At 42.1% G+C, this 15,465-nt stretch overlaps 2 protein-coding genes across 2 annotated transcripts in view; one reads left to right on the top strand and one right to left on the bottom strand.

Moving 5' to 3' along the window:
• The window catches only part of si:dkey-234i14.2 (RNA-binding Raly-like protein), a 62,984-nt gene extending 58,377 nt beyond the window's left edge, over positions 1-4,607 (bottom strand). The window contains exon 1 of the mRNA XM_061077293.1: positions 4,545-4,607. Within this exon, the coding sequence (XP_060933276.1) occupies positions 4,545-4,581 (37 nt within the window). The 5' untranslated portion in view covers positions 4,582-4,607. The remainder of the gene's footprint in view (positions 1-4,544) is intronic.
• A 5,955-nt stretch (positions 4,608-10,562) lies between these two features.
• Positions 10,563-15,245, top strand: si:dkey-234i14.3 (fibulin-7-like). The gene is made up of 7 exons (XM_061077294.1): positions 10,563-10,628; positions 11,966-12,125; positions 12,885-13,055; positions 13,166-13,465; positions 13,540-13,677; positions 13,755-13,890; positions 14,885-15,245. The coding sequence occupies exons 1-7, from the start codon at positions 10,563-10,565 to the stop codon at positions 15,243-15,245; spliced, it is 1,332 nt and encodes a 443-aa protein (XP_060933277.1).
• The last annotated feature ends 220 nt before the right edge of the window (positions 15,246-15,465 follow it).

The raw sequence follows: 15,465 nt of genomic DNA on the forward strand, positions 1-15,465 counted from the left end.
GGGGTGCCTTTAATCGTTTTCCCCACCAGAGACCGATAAGGCTGCCAGGTTGCCACCATGCCTGCAGCGTGCTGAATGGGTGATTGTGCATCATCGACTGAGAGATTACAGCTATTTGCTTGCTTATTGCTTTTGATTTTTTTTTGACGGCACATCAGCTTTACAGAGGGGTGTGCAAAGACGAAGAAAAAAGAAAAAAAAATGGGTAAATGAGAGAGGAGAGAAGGAGGAGAGTGATGACAGAACAATTTCACACCCTCCTGGTTATTGGTTTTCAGGGACTGGCTATTCAAAGTTTGTCAGGAAATCCAAAGGAGGGAACTGGCTGATTCCACAATGATCACTTCTGTTACTTCTGTCCATCCACAGTATTGTTTTTCACCATTTGTCAGGGAATATCTGTTTGGTGTACAGTGATGGGGAATATCTGTGGTCTGCCAGATTTGCCAGAAACATTCAAAGAGACTGAACATGTTGAAACAGATCATCATGAGGTCATAATCAAGCATTGGCTAAAACTGTGCCTGAGGAATTCAAAACCTTTCAAGACAGAAATCAGACCAGAGTGGCAGCACTCAATAGACCCTATTAAATCGATTTTTCTCTTGAACATAGTCAGACTTTACCACAACATGCATCCTCTTTCATCTTAGATAATCTATAACTTAACATACCATTTGAACATTATGATATTGATAACAGCAGTAGGGTATTTTTAGGGGGATAAGAAGGAATCCCATCCTCTTTAACCAAAATTACCAAACATCCATCCCCCTTGACGAATTCTGCCATCCCATTTAGGAGCTCCATTGTCTAGGTGGAGGTCAGCAGAGCCTCTACGGCTTCCATAGGAGGTCTTAGAGGTACAGTCTGTTCCACTGGTAGGAGGCCCCAAGGATAGACCCAGAATACACTGGAGGGATTATTTGATCAGCTCTGGAAGCGCCCCGGGATCTGCCAGCAGGGGCTGGAAAATGTTATTGGGAGACAAACATCTGGATGACTTTGCTTCACCTGTTGCCACCGACATTTATATCTCTTACCGACTTAATCTGCGTCTTTTAACTTCATTGCTGCAGAAGAAGCGATGCCCCGTTTATGCAGGAACATAAATATGACTTCAGCAGGTTAAGATCAGTCCTATGTGTGAGTGATTAGAAAAGAGCAGAGAAGCAGAATAGCTTGACTGGTGCTAACTGTTGTGCTTTGTGTGTTTCTGTGTGTGTTGGGGCGGGGGGCATGAAATTATTTATTATTTAAAAATGAATCATTATTAAGGTAAAAGTTAGATGTAATCGTAATATTGATTTGAAGCTACATCGCCCAGGCCTACTCTGGCGTTACTCTGTGTCTTCACATGAGTAGAATAAACTTCCACTTCATTTCTATTGTATGTTGTTAATCACTCTAAATACAGCTTTGATGTGCAAATCAAGCATGGGTGAAAATGTCCTTTGTGTTGGTATTTTTCTGACACGGGAAATTACTAATCGTAGGCTGTGCACTTCATTGCTGAAAAGCTGAGGATATTGGGACAGGCCAAAGTTTGTCATAATCCATTGAAACTTGAAACTTGAAGCTAAAGCTTTGGTAACCATTATTTGTCCCTTTTGTCGTGCACATCATCTTTAGTCTCAGCACAGCAGAGACAGAGAAAGAAGACAGGATACTTTAAATCCAATGTTTGCTAAATGAGTTCTGTAACTTGTCTCTTGTATTTTTTGTTTCTGTCATTCTGAAGTGGTAAAACACAGATGGCATCAAGAGGCATCCTAGCTATGTAAATGATTTATGAAACCAATTCAGTGTGACTGATTCTTCTATTTTTGTCTGGGCAGGAACTAATTCCAGGTGAGCTGCTATACCCTCGGTCACATGACCAAGTTATCACACAGGGATCAGCTGTTGTATAGTCAAAACAATAACATTGCTGGGATGATAAATCATTTAAATTGAAATGCAGTTTACCACCTATATGACACATAAACACACATAAGTCAGCACCCGTCTTCTGCATAATGTTTGACAGGAAGCAGTCAAATGGGAGCTTCTCATTCAGACCATCTGGATGATCAAAGTGGAAATAACACATCCCTTTAGTTTCCTGTTGTATAACACTTTTCATTCCCACCACATCCTGGTTGCATTATTGCCTGTCATTCTTCATTCGAATGATGACTCAGAATGGAATGATGCTCATCCTGCAAATGTTCTGCTGTAAAATGGTGTCTTACAATAACTCATCTGATCATGCATCATCAAACTGAAAGACGCTTTGAGCCTTATTCAAGAACATTCTCATGTTTTTATCCTTAAACTCTGAAAGGGTGGGCAACCAGTCTCTTTGGTCCAGAAATAAATATCTCAACCACTAAGTAAATTGCCGAACATCCTGCCTAAATTCCCCTCGACATCAGTAAAGCATCTATCTATCTATCTATCTATCTATCTATCTATCTATCTATCTATCTATCTATCTATCTATCTATCTATCTATCTATCTATCTATCTATCTATCTATCTATCTATCTATCTATCTATCTATCTATCTATCTATCTATCTATCTGTCTGTCTATCTATCTATCTGTCTATCTATCTATCTATATTTCTATATATCTGCCTCCATCCAACTGTTGAACTCCTGAACATGGTGCAGAGTAACCACACTGTCTCACACTAACATTTGTTATTTGATAGGTTTTCTAGTTTGTTGTTGTTCACTGTCTCCATCTTCACAAGAGCTGTTGTGTTGTGTTGCATTGTTGCACGAGGACCACTGTCTCACAGCTCAATTCAGAAGCTGAGCACTGTATTTGCTGGCTGCCTTCTTCACTACACCATCATCATCGTCACACATAAACAAAAGCTTGATCCTGTGACCTCTGTTGCATTCTGGGAATGAACCCAGAATGTGACCACCCTCACTCTTGTCACTGAGTGAAATGAACTTGACACATCAGTTCGATGCACCTGAGACATTCGTTCCATTGAGCCAGCCGATGTTTAGTCACAGGAGGCACCTGTCAGACTTACTTCCCTGCTGCATCCATTCTCACTGCAGTAAAGTAACTTTTGAGCATTTCAGGGTCACTTGATCACAGCCGCTGCTCAAAGGTTCAGGCCCCTTTTAGAAACTCTAATGCTGATGTTATTTCTCATCTGTGACCACAAACGGCCAGGATGTGAGCGCTGACATTTCAACAATTTTATGGCTGAATAAACCAAACCTTGAACTTGACTCACAATGTGCAGGCTCAAGTGGATACTGATGTCCAACATGGTTAGAAGTGTTTTCATCAAACAAACATTTTTCACTTTCTTAAAAAAAATAGATTTTAACACACACAAACAGACATTTTGACATAGACTTGCATTCAATTCCAGGAGTACTACTCTAACCAGCCCTCACCCTGACCTTAAACCATGTCTTCACCTTACAATTTAAACATTTGTATGATCTCTGAATTGTTTACCTGCGCCAATAAGGTCATGTTTTCACCTCAGTGTTTGATTGATGGTTTGTTTGCTTGTAAGCAGGTTTTCACAAAAACAGCGGTCGGATCCAGGCTTTTGTATTCATCACTTTTCTTTAACATTGCAAGATGAGGCATTTTTCCAGGGAATAATTGATGTACCTTGATGAATAAAAAGCAAGCATATTTAGAGGACTGATATCTATGAGTGTGTGAAATGTGGTTCTGCATTAATGAATTTAAGAGGACAGGTGAGCGCTGACAGAGGTTTGCACTCTACTGAATGTCATTTTAGTTAATGGTCCTGTGTTAAGAGCGAGATGTACAGCAAACCAGAGTCAAACTCCTTGTATGCACGGACATACCTTAAGCCTATCTGAGAAAAAATCATATTTTGCAACAGCTACTTAAAGAAGAGACTGGACAAAATATCCTGACTGTCAAGAAATGTCCTTGATAGAATGTGACGGATAAACAGACTGATACGTGTCAACAGCCACTAAGTCACAAGGTACATCAGATCTGAAGATATTCTGATACTCCTGTGGAGATATAGAAACAGTGTCATTACAGGGTTTGTCCACCAGAGAGCACTGACCAGCTGTAAAGTGTCTCAAACATCATTTCTTGGTCTTTATTCTTCATTCATATAAGGGATTCTTGAAAAAATTGTTGTTGTTAAATAAAACTATTGTATGCCAGAATGTTTCTACATAATGACATATTGACCTCAATATTTCTACATCAGCAGGCTTTTCGCAAAAAGTGTCCTCAGTGTGAGGACTCACAACTTGGTCCACACAGAGACACAAGTACAGAGGCACACACACGTACACATCTGTGCTCGTGTCCCATCTGAACAGTTGAATGAGACGTTACACAGAGAACATCCTCCTCATGTTGCACTGCATCAGCGGTCCAAATCTCAGCTGTCTCACACACACACACACACACACACACACACACACACACACACCTTAACATGTCTCGTAGGATGTGTCCAGTCACAGTGCAACATCGCCACATGTGTCTCCAGTGTCTCTAAGAGCTCTGATGTGTGTTGTACTCACGTCTGTCTCGGTAGCAGTCACTCCTGAAATGGGTCATAACAAGAGCCGGAGGAGAAGAGGAGGAGAGAAATAAAACCTGACGACTCAGACAGTGTGAGAGAGAGAGAGAGAGAGACTGGATCCTTGCTTTAACATCAACAGAGAGAGAGAGAGAGAGAGAGAGAGAGAGAGAGAGAGAGAGAGAGAGAGAGAGAGCGAGAGAGAGAGAGAGAGAGAGAGGGGGATAGAGAGAGAGCGCTAAGACAGTGTGTGTGTGGGGGGGGGGGTGACCGCTGAGTATGGCAGCGGGTCGTACCATCCAACACTCCGCTGAGAGGGGTGGAGGAGGGGGAGACTGAATCATTATCTACAGGAAGAGGGGGTGGAGTGGGGTGGGATATGAGCGAGCGTGACAGTGAGCGAGAGAGGAAGAGACAGCAGGGGGAGGAGAGAGAGAGAGAGAGAGACCAGTGATAGAAGATATTCAAGCTGCTACACTGGACACTGAGCTCACTCTCCACTGAACTCCTCTGTGAAGTTAAAGATGCTCTGTCATTGACTCCCCATACAGGAAATCCCTTGTGTGTGACATGTGGAGATGCCATGCCCCCTAGTGGAGGAGGGTGACTGTCTTCCAGCTGTTTTCTTCAGCTCCAGTCTCAGCATGGCATCTGCAACATCTGGATCCACGAATGGTCCATTCACTGCACATTTCCTCTGCTGGAGAAGGATGTGATGTTCAGCTTTAGTATCATGTAGAGAAACTCATCACCATGTCATCCAGTGTAGTTTCTGCCATCACAGAGAACACAGCAAGGGTATGTTTAGGTTTCAGTTTTTAAGTTTTACTTTGAAATTGTTTTACTTTGAAATTGTGCTCACTTTCATTCCTCATGATTGAACCTTTGTCATGACCTCTTATGTCGGATAAACCCCTTCTGGCATAGAGCAAGAGAAGAAACAGCATCACTCCTCTTTAACAGTCCTTATGTCTGATTGATTGGTCCTATTTAAAGTGACAATGTTTGGGTCATTCACTGGATCTGAATTGCAAAAAGCCTCTGTTACAATTGAATCCTGTTGCAAATCTGAGTCACCAAAGAAGAGTCAGGTTAAAATCTAAATTTGCAATGTTTAGATAAAGGTCTCATGAGGTGTGTACTTACATTATTATTACAGTCATTACTTACAATGAGAGTATAAGCAGCTGTAAGCAAACTGCAGAGTGTATCTTTGGTCACAAGGTGGTGCTACATGACTTTAGAAGATCCCAGTGCTCATTAGGTGAAAGGTCAGAGAGCAGAGATCAAACTTGTCTTGAAGAGCACAAATCCTCTCTGGTACAACTAAGGAATACCAAGTTTTGCATAGAAACAAGCAACTGTTCGCATTGTTCAGAAGAAACTGTCTTCTGAGTTTTATGTATTATATCAAAAGCAAAAAAAAAAGCTGATTCATGCATGACTGTGAGATGCAATTATGCTCCAGGCAGCAGGAAGGAAATACAGACTACCTTAATGTATTTCACCATTTTCACAGCAAGGAGGTTTAATTATATACATCATAGTCAGGCACAGGAGAGAGGAATACAAAGTTTTGTTCTGACAACTTTTTAATAGCAACCAGATGTGAAATAAGTGACAACTGGATCTGGATCTTGATGAAGGGTTTTTTGGTTCTTCATGGGTCCAGTAGTAGTTTCTACATCATATAAAATCCAGGTCAGGTTCTGGTCTGGCATCTCTTGGTTCTGTGTTTACCTGGATTTTAACTAAACAGAAAAATGTCAATGCTCGTGTCCAAGTCCAAGGCAGAGTCATCGCTGCTCAGGTCTAATCTGAGTTACGATTCTTCACCCAATCTTTTTGATCAGCTGGAGACCCAGCTGTGACCAGGTTAACGATGGGCTCAGTCCTGCAGTAGCAATTCAAGCCAAACTAGCTTGTTATGTGTTACATGTTAAATGTGACTTGTTGAAGGTTATTCAGAGACATAAAATCTTTACATTAAAAAATTATGAAGGAATGTACTTCAGCCTCTTCAGGAGCAGAGTTTTGTCAGGGACAGAAGGACTCCCTTTGTTGTGGAGTCTGGCCTTTGTAACTGAGCAGAACGTTTATTACTAGGCAACAATATATATAATTATGCTTTGTGGTCACTTTAAGATCCTACTTATTACAGCGCTGCAGGGGCTAGCCCCAGCTTCCATCTCCGGATGACTTCCCCTTTCTTAATGCGGTCTAAGAACTGCCCGACAAATTTAGACTTAATAACACTTGTCTATTTTTTTAAACGACCCCTGTAGTAACTAATTCTCAGGTACCATCTAGGGACAATGTATAACAGGAACAAGGACAGTTTAGCACAACTTTCACAGCGACCTTACCACTCCGTCTATCTTTACTCCAGTAGTGATGGACCTGTGAGAGCATCCACTGAAGCCAGGCTCAGCCAGCACATAGACAATGTATTCAACTGAAGGCACTTTCCAAAGTCAGGTCAAGACACCAAAATATTAGCGAGAAACCCAACAGTTCCCACAATGGGCAAACACTTGGGGACCGTGGATTAGTTTGGAGAAACCTCTTACAGAAACAGACTCGATGTGTGTCCATCTGCCTCGACAGAGAATCAGAAATATTTCTGATTCTCAATACAAAATTAACACACACACACACACAAACACACACACACACACACACACACACACACAAACACACAAACAGAACATCAACTGTGGAAATCACCTGTACTGTTTGTGTATTCACACCAGTGAATCTTACCGTATCATTATATTTATCATTATACCGTATCATCGTATATTTACTTGTTCTAACCCACATGGTATCATACCATTCCCTCCACGATTGGGAACACTTGATACTTCTTTGGACTCTTTGCATGTTTTTGTACTTATATTTTATGTTTAATTGTTACTCTGAGTTTAGTTACTTTCGTTTGATCCCTTGTGTTGGACCATTTTCTGTTTTATTTTGACCTTCACTTCCAGTCTTCTTTATTTCAATGTTGGTCACTTCACTTCCTCTTGTTTCCTGCTTCATATGATGATCTGCAACTACAAACATAATGTGCCGTTTGTCTCTTTCGCTTCACCTTCATTAGTCTTCCTTTTCTTTTGCTTCTGAAGATTTATTTATTCATTTATTTTTGAGAATTTCAGACCTGCCTTCCCATGACTGTAAGCCTGTTTATTTAATAAATAAAAAATTCTCAAAACTTAACATTGACATACATAGATATGTACAATTTCAAACATATTATTTATACAAAAAACTTTAACATTTGTAAACACTAACACTTCTTTTAAGGACTTTATAATGTTGCCATCTTTGACCAGTGCTGCAATGCACAATACAAAAATGATGGATGATAATAACTCAATGGAGTCTAGTGGGTAGTATGTAGTACGTCAAATGTTATATATGTTGAGTTCTGTACCCACATCATCCCAAATAATTCCAGTAAATGTCAAACATGCAGAAACCTGTTGTTTAAATCAAGGTAATGGTGCATTTAATTTGGTTGCCTGTCAGTGGCGTGACATCACCTTCGTGCGCAGTGTAGTTAGTGAGTGTTGTGTATGTCCGCCAAAAGAGTCACAATTATCTTTTTGTCGAGTTTTAAGTCACACTTTTATGATTCAGCCTTTAAATCATGTTTGTTTTTATCTCTATTTTATTCACCAGATTAAAGATTTTAGTCATCAGACGTCTGGATCTGAAAAATCTGAGAAACAAGCTGAACAAAGTTAGTAGCAGCTCAGCTAACTGACCCTCAGAGGCGTCCACCAAACAGAGTCAGAGAAAAACTGATGTTTAACATGAAGCTGCTTTATTTTTTTGTTTCAATATTTAATCAGCGGGTCTATTAGAGGGGGGGAGGCCCAGTAAATAAACACCTGAATGATGGACACTGAAGAAATCCTGACCTGAAGAAACTGACTGCACACACACAACTTCAGCATTAACCAAAGTCTCAAAATTCAACTCTGTGATGTCTTATCTTTTTCCCTCTTTAGAATAAGAACAGGAAGTGGTGCTTATAGCTGCCAACGTTAGTTTGTCTTTCTGTCCATAATTTTTTCTCCAGCCTGAAGCCTTTCAAGAACTATAGTCTGCATTGTCATGAAATCATCTACAGGCATTCATGGTTCCCAGAGGATGAAGCCGTATGATGTGGTCCTCTGTCTTGTAGAACCTCCAGCAGCTCAAAGTTTTCATGATGCACAGGTTTGGAGAGTTATTTACACACTGCCAATGCCATATTAATCATCAGAAACTTGTAGAGAAACACTGGAAAACGAGTACATTTGAATTTGCTGCTTACACGCCCACTATTTAGAAGGATGACATGGGCACAGTCCTTTGAATTAGGTGAAGGAGGATGGGCAGGTATCCAGAGTTCCTGACAATCTGACAAATATCTCACACAAAACCTCACAGGGACGCTACAGGGAAAGGTCAGGGAATCAGCAAATTCATCACACCTCATCCTCTGGAGACCATGAATGTCACTGGTGGATCCAGAGACTCCACCATCCATAAGGTCAATTGATCTCTTTATTTAGTGCTTACTATATCAGGCCATTCTTAACATTCCCTCCTGTTTCAGGATGGACAAGAAACCTTAATGGGACTTTTTATGTTTCAGAAACTTAAATCACCTTTTATTTTTGTTTAAATAAACAAACTGTCTTTGACAGTGAAGGCCTGTGCACATTATTATAATTATCTTTTACCTTAATTTATACTCGAGGAATGATTGAGGGAGGCCTTCACTTACAATGATGTTGAGTGACTGGATACAATAAAATTCAGATATAGATAATGAATAAACACAGTATATAATTAAGATGCATAAAAATACAGAACATCAAAACAACATCAAAACAAAATAAGAAGATAAAGCTAAATAGCCATCAGCCATTAATTTAAATTCCCCAAGGGGAACTAACATATCTATTTTATGACACTTTGTAATGAGTTCCAGGCGTAGGCCCAAAGAAACTAAAAGCAGTCCATAACAAATACGATGTACAAATATACAAATGCGTAGTATGGAAACAATACAACATTGCTTGCGTACATGATTCCTAGAAAAGCCACACTTTGACAATTCTTTAATAACTCTCAAGGACAATTCCACAGAACATTTCTATAGCATGTCTGTGGTGCTTGTTCGTGGCCTTAATTAGAACGTCAGTGGTGTGTGTAAAGAAGAAAGCTTCAAGGTCTAGTTTGGAATGTGTAGGCACAGAAACCAGACCTTTTTGGGGATCGTAAACCAGCAATGGTAATGTTTTATTTGCTTTTCTCAAATCCACCATCTTCTAAGGATTTCCATGGAGTCGTGTGTAGAAGCGCTCATGGAGATTATAGTGTGTGTTCATACTCTGCCATTATCATGCCTTATATATATTTGACTCTGAGTTCGTATGATTTAAGTGCAGACTTGAAGCTGCTGCAGTGAGCTTTTAGGATCTATTCAATTCAAGCAGTTTCTTTTCTGGGGGGGGTTGAGGGACAAGCGATCCGGGCGGGGCCAACAGGCGCCCTGTCATTTAAGGGCCACACGGCATTATCCTGCAAGACAGCATGTTTTAAGGCTTCAAAAAAGTGGGAGTTCAAAGTTGCCGTAATTGGAGCAGAAGTCAAATTCCTGAATTTGAAGTAGTCACCACAATGTAGCTGCTTTGTTGTGCAGATGATGATTAAAAGACGCCCCTGCCAGCTGACTCTCCTTATAATTTACCAGTTTATTTCTGGGTTCATGCTGATTGCTCAAAATTAGTGAAAGTGTGTTCCAGATGTGGGAGGCGCACTCCTCCTCCTCCTCCTCCTCCAGCCTCCACAATACCTGATATAGAGGAGGTGGAGAAAAGAAATTTGGCAAGTGCCCTCAAAAAGAAACAGAGCAAGAGAGAGGAGATGATTTAGGTTTGGAGGAGCGGTGGAGGAGCTGAAGACACAGAGCTGATCTCCTGCTTGTCCTGTTCCCAGCTGCTGAGGGTTCATCAGGATGAAGGCCGCTGGGCTCGCTATGTTGCTTCTGAGTCTTCATCACATGTGCTCCTCCTCTGCTCAGGTGAGTACAGGTGACATGAGATCATTTGTTGGATAATCATGTCCTCAGTGTGCAGACGTTTCTAACAGCAGTGTCTGCTCCTCGTTACGTTATTTGTATGTGTTTGTTGTTTTTGTGGAATACTGGACACTTTCAGCTAATCACACCTCTAATAATCCTTTTGATTAAACCATGCTTTATGTATCATGTTCTGTTGAAAGTTTAGTCGTGTCCACAAGATGCTTGTGACCTGTGATGGGGTGCAGGTAAACGTTCTTCTTCTTGTAATGGGTCAAAAGCCCAGAAGCATGGGAACGACATGAATGAGCAACTCTGAATATTAATGTTTACCACACCAGTTCGCTGGAAGTGTAGTTTTATTCATTAAATTCTTAACATGAATGTGTTCAAATATTTTTAAATTAATTTAATAAAGTCAATTAAAACAATGTATCATATGCCAAGAGGGATAATAAGCAGAGTTTATTTTTTGGGGACTTGATCATCCAAACGATTTTGAATGGGTAATGCTGTTGTTACTGACTCAGTGTAATGCTGTTATTGTCTCGTCTTCACAAGAAAACTATTTTAGAGTAGAGTAGACTTTTACATCAAGAGAAAATACAAATTCTGTATAAAAATTAGGTCCAATGTTTAAAAGCAAATGTCTTTTTAATTGCAACCTTTTTTAAGAATCTTCAGGTGTATTGAAATATAAACCTCTTTTTCAGTGAAGATTGAAGACTGAAAAATGAAATGACACCTTACATGAGTCTGTATTGTAGTAGCTGATAAATGCTGTTTAGGTTATATATGTTACATATGTCTGATATACAAATTATCAAAGGGACAAAACAGTTAAATCCAATGTTTTTTCGGAAAATGTAACTTGATAAAGATAAAAACAGTCCGAGCTGGTTTAAAATTATTGCATTTCAGTGTGTTGTGTTGTTTAGTGTGAGGTCAGCGGCGGGCTCAGGGCCAGTTTTCACCCAGGTGTTAGTGTGCGTTTGAAAACCTCACCTCTATGTTTGGAGCTCACACCTGAAACTGGAGACAGACTGGAGTTAGTCTGGTGTCATTGTCCTCTTCCTCTGCTGGAGTAGTGGAAAATACATGTCGACAGTGTGAGTCCCTTTAATAACACGATGTAGCTACACACTTGTGTTGTTGTAGTTCAGACTTTTTTTTTTTATTGCTTGTTCGTTTGATGATTCTTTATCTTTTAAAGCTGTTATATTGATGGTGGATCAAACATCCAATTTCAGTTGTTGGTGTTGTGGTTCACAGTTCTCTCAACCTAATAAAACCAGTTAATGCATCATCAGAGAATCAGTCATCTTGTCTTCTTCCCACAGGAGTGTGCGTCCACTCACAACCTGCTGACCTCGCTGCAACAGGTGGAGAAGATGCTGGCAGTCCATGAGGCGTCGTACCAGCAGGGCCTCCGCTCCCTCAGGAAAAAGATTAGCGCCCTGCACAACAGCACCATCGCCATCTTTAAGACGACCAGGAACGGTGAGAAACACGGTGACACTCTGTGACTGGCTTGCTCTTGGGGATAACCTGGTAGGAGGAGGTGCAGATAATAACTTCATCTCAGGCCATGTCAGTGACCCATGAGGAGGAGGAAGTTGATGTCGTATTGGTCTTTATATATATATATCTAAATATACATATCACTCACACACTGCCAGGGGCTATTTAGGGTCAATATTTTGCCCAAGGACACCTCAGCACACAGAATGGGGGAAACTGGGATCAAGACCTTATCCTGGCTCTCGCTGACGTTATTACGTTTTATACCCCCCTCTTGATGAGGGTTGAGGGCGATGAGGAGGGAGGATGAGACAAACTGTGGGCGGCTGTGGCTGAGTGGGCGGCTGTGGCTGAGGGGTAGAGATGTCGTCCTCCAACATGAATGTCGGCAGTTCGATCCCCAGTCTGAACCACCTGCATGCCGAAGTGTCCTTGGGCAAGATGCTGAACCCTGAATGGCCCCCCATAGAATAACAAAGTGCTGTGAATAGATGCACTGTATGAATGTGTGTGTGAATGGGTGAATGTAAAACTGTACTGTAAAGCGCTTTGAGTGGTCATCAAGACTAGAAAAGCACTATATAAATACAAAACCATTTACCATTTGTGGATATTATCTAAACAAATAAAATTGTATTGATTGATTGATTGACCTCCGGATTAGTGGAAGACCCACTTTACTTCTGCCCAAACCAACAATAATCAGCATGTAAATCAACATGTCTCTATCTGGTCCAGTATCCTGCCCCAAACCAGAGCCCCCCTCTCACGGCCGCAGACTGGGCAGGGTGTTTGCCGTTGGACACGAGGTTCACTTCATGTGCAAACCCGGCTATGAGCTGATCGGCCCGAGGACCCGCGTGTGTCTGGAGTCTCTGAAGTGGAGCGGCCAACAGCCCATGTGCAGACGTGAGTCAAGCGATCAGCTAAATGAACCACTCCCTCTGGTTTCATGGGTGCAGTTTAGCTATTTTGTCTAATTCTTTTCTCTAAAGTTATATTTCTCTTTTTCTTCTTAGGATTCAACAGCAGCGCTAACTCCCTGGCCTCCTTCTCTCCTGCTGCTCCCTCCTCCTCCTCCTCATCAACCTCGTCATCCTCGTCATCCCTCCCTGTCTCTGCAGCTCTGTCAGGGTCCTCCTCCACCTCTTCTTCCTATTCAGCAATTCCCGCCTCTACTCTCTCCTCCTCATCACCCACATCTTCCTCTTCCTCCTCTTCTGTCCGACCGTCTCACTGTACCCACTTCCTGGGCTCCACCCGCTGCACCTGTGATGTGGGTTTCACCATATCAGGCCGCGACAACAACATCTGCACAGGTGATAAATATTCTTCAAATAAATAACCAATTTGTTCTTAACTACCACTAACCGCCCTGTGTCCCATGTTACAGACATCGACGAGTGTCGTCTGTTTCCTCTCGGCCAGCCCGGCCGGCTCTGCGTCCATCAGTGTGTGAACACTCCTGGCAGCTTCCACTGCTTCTGTCCAGCAGGATATGACCTCGCCGCTGATGGCCGTAGCTGCAGAGGTCAGAGTTCACCGGTCATCTTATCAGTTACTAGTTAGTTGTGGTTGTAATCCTCCCCTCTGCTCTTCTTTGTCCAGACATCGACGAGTGTGAAAACCACATTTACAACTGCACAGGGAACCAGCTGTGTGTGAACACATATGGGGGGTTCCAATGTGTGACGGTGGAGTGTCCTCACATGAAAAATGCCACGTACATCAAGACGTCACCAATGTAAGATCATGTCATTCTGACGCACACTTTCTGGGATCAAGTCATCTTTACATCACCTGAGCTCTTCATTTCTCTCTGGTCTTTACCTTTCTAACTTCTAGTAACCAGGATCTCGTCCACTATCACAACTTTGGCTCAGTTTCAGTAGAGCTCCTACTCTGATGATTGATGTTAGATTTGGCAGTCAGTCTTGTATATAGTCAATGCACCTAACAGTACAATTCTCATTCAGCCATGTACACACACATTCTTACAGTGCCTGTATGCTGCACACAGTTACTGTTAATTACACAGAAACAAGAATTGAAGCTTTCGCTAAGTCGACAAGAGTCGTCCCCTGACCCTGGAGACAGTGGTCGACAACATGTAAGCCTCTGACAGCCCATATACCTTAAAATAACTTGTAACAATGAAACTGCAAACAAAGGAACTAGAGAATAATGCAAACAGGCGGAGGAGAGATAGAAAACCATAAACCTGTCATCTCAAAAGACACAGATCTGATTTATGACAGGGGCAGAGATGGAGAGAAACTCGAAAACAATGACTTTCACATTGTTGTCGGCCACCTCCTTTCTCCACCCGTCATTTAGCTTCCCTCCACGAGCAGTAACCGAGCAGCGAGTCAGACTGAGGTTTGGGGCTCTGTCTTCAGGCTCCAGTCAGGTAATCAGCTGATTGGTCGAGAGGCTAAAGCATGTCTATGGATGGCAACTAAATATAGTCGTCTGAGTTTTGATTTATTCCGACAGCTGAATTACAACGGTATATTTCGGTCATGAATGTAATTCTCATATTTGCGAATCTATAACCAGTAAATGTTTGGCATGCTAGTATCATTATTATTATTCAAATACTTGTGTATTCATTTTCTGAGTGTAATTGTCGCTGCTCCAGCTACATTACCATTGTAACTGACAGTTTTTATGTAATTAAAGCTGTGATTGTTTTATTCCTCTGTTAACAACCTTTCTTAATGTTTCACCGTCTCCAGGCGCTGTGAGAGGAACCCGTGCATGCTGGGAGACAAGGCTTGCACTCAGGCGCCAAACTCAATCTCTTTCCATTTCCTCTCTGTGGGGTCCAACATGTCCGCCCCTCGGGTCCTCTTCCGGGTTTCGGCAGCTCGCGTGCTGGGCGACACTTTGCGTTTCGGCCTGGCGGGCGGCCGTGGCCGGGGCCACTTCAGCGTGCAGCGCTCAGGCCGACAGACTGGCACCCTCCTCCTGGTGACGCCAATAAAGGGTCCTGCCACTTTGGAGGCTGAGGTGGAAATGAGTGAGCTGGAGCGCAACACCCTGCTGGGCCGATACCTGACAAAGGTCACGCTGTTTGTTTCTCCGTACGAGTTCTAGGTGGAGCATAGATGGGTGGGGGTGTCAAACCACTGAGGGTTTTCGTCCTCTTTGCAGGTGATTTACTGTATCTGTTGGACTCTTTAGACCAGATTGTTTTCTTTTCTTTCTTTTTGATTGTTATTTTTGGCCTTTATTGAAATGGAGAGCGAGAGCAGTTAGAGGGCCCATGGGGGTGCCAGTGAGCCTGACAGGGCGAGAGCCAGTCCCCACAGTGCAA

This window comes from Limanda limanda, chromosome 8, assembly GCF_963576545.1.
Source record: "Limanda limanda chromosome 8, fLimLim1.1, whole genome shotgun sequence".
NCBI lineage: Eukaryota > Metazoa > Chordata > Actinopteri > Pleuronectiformes > Pleuronectidae > Limanda > Limanda limanda.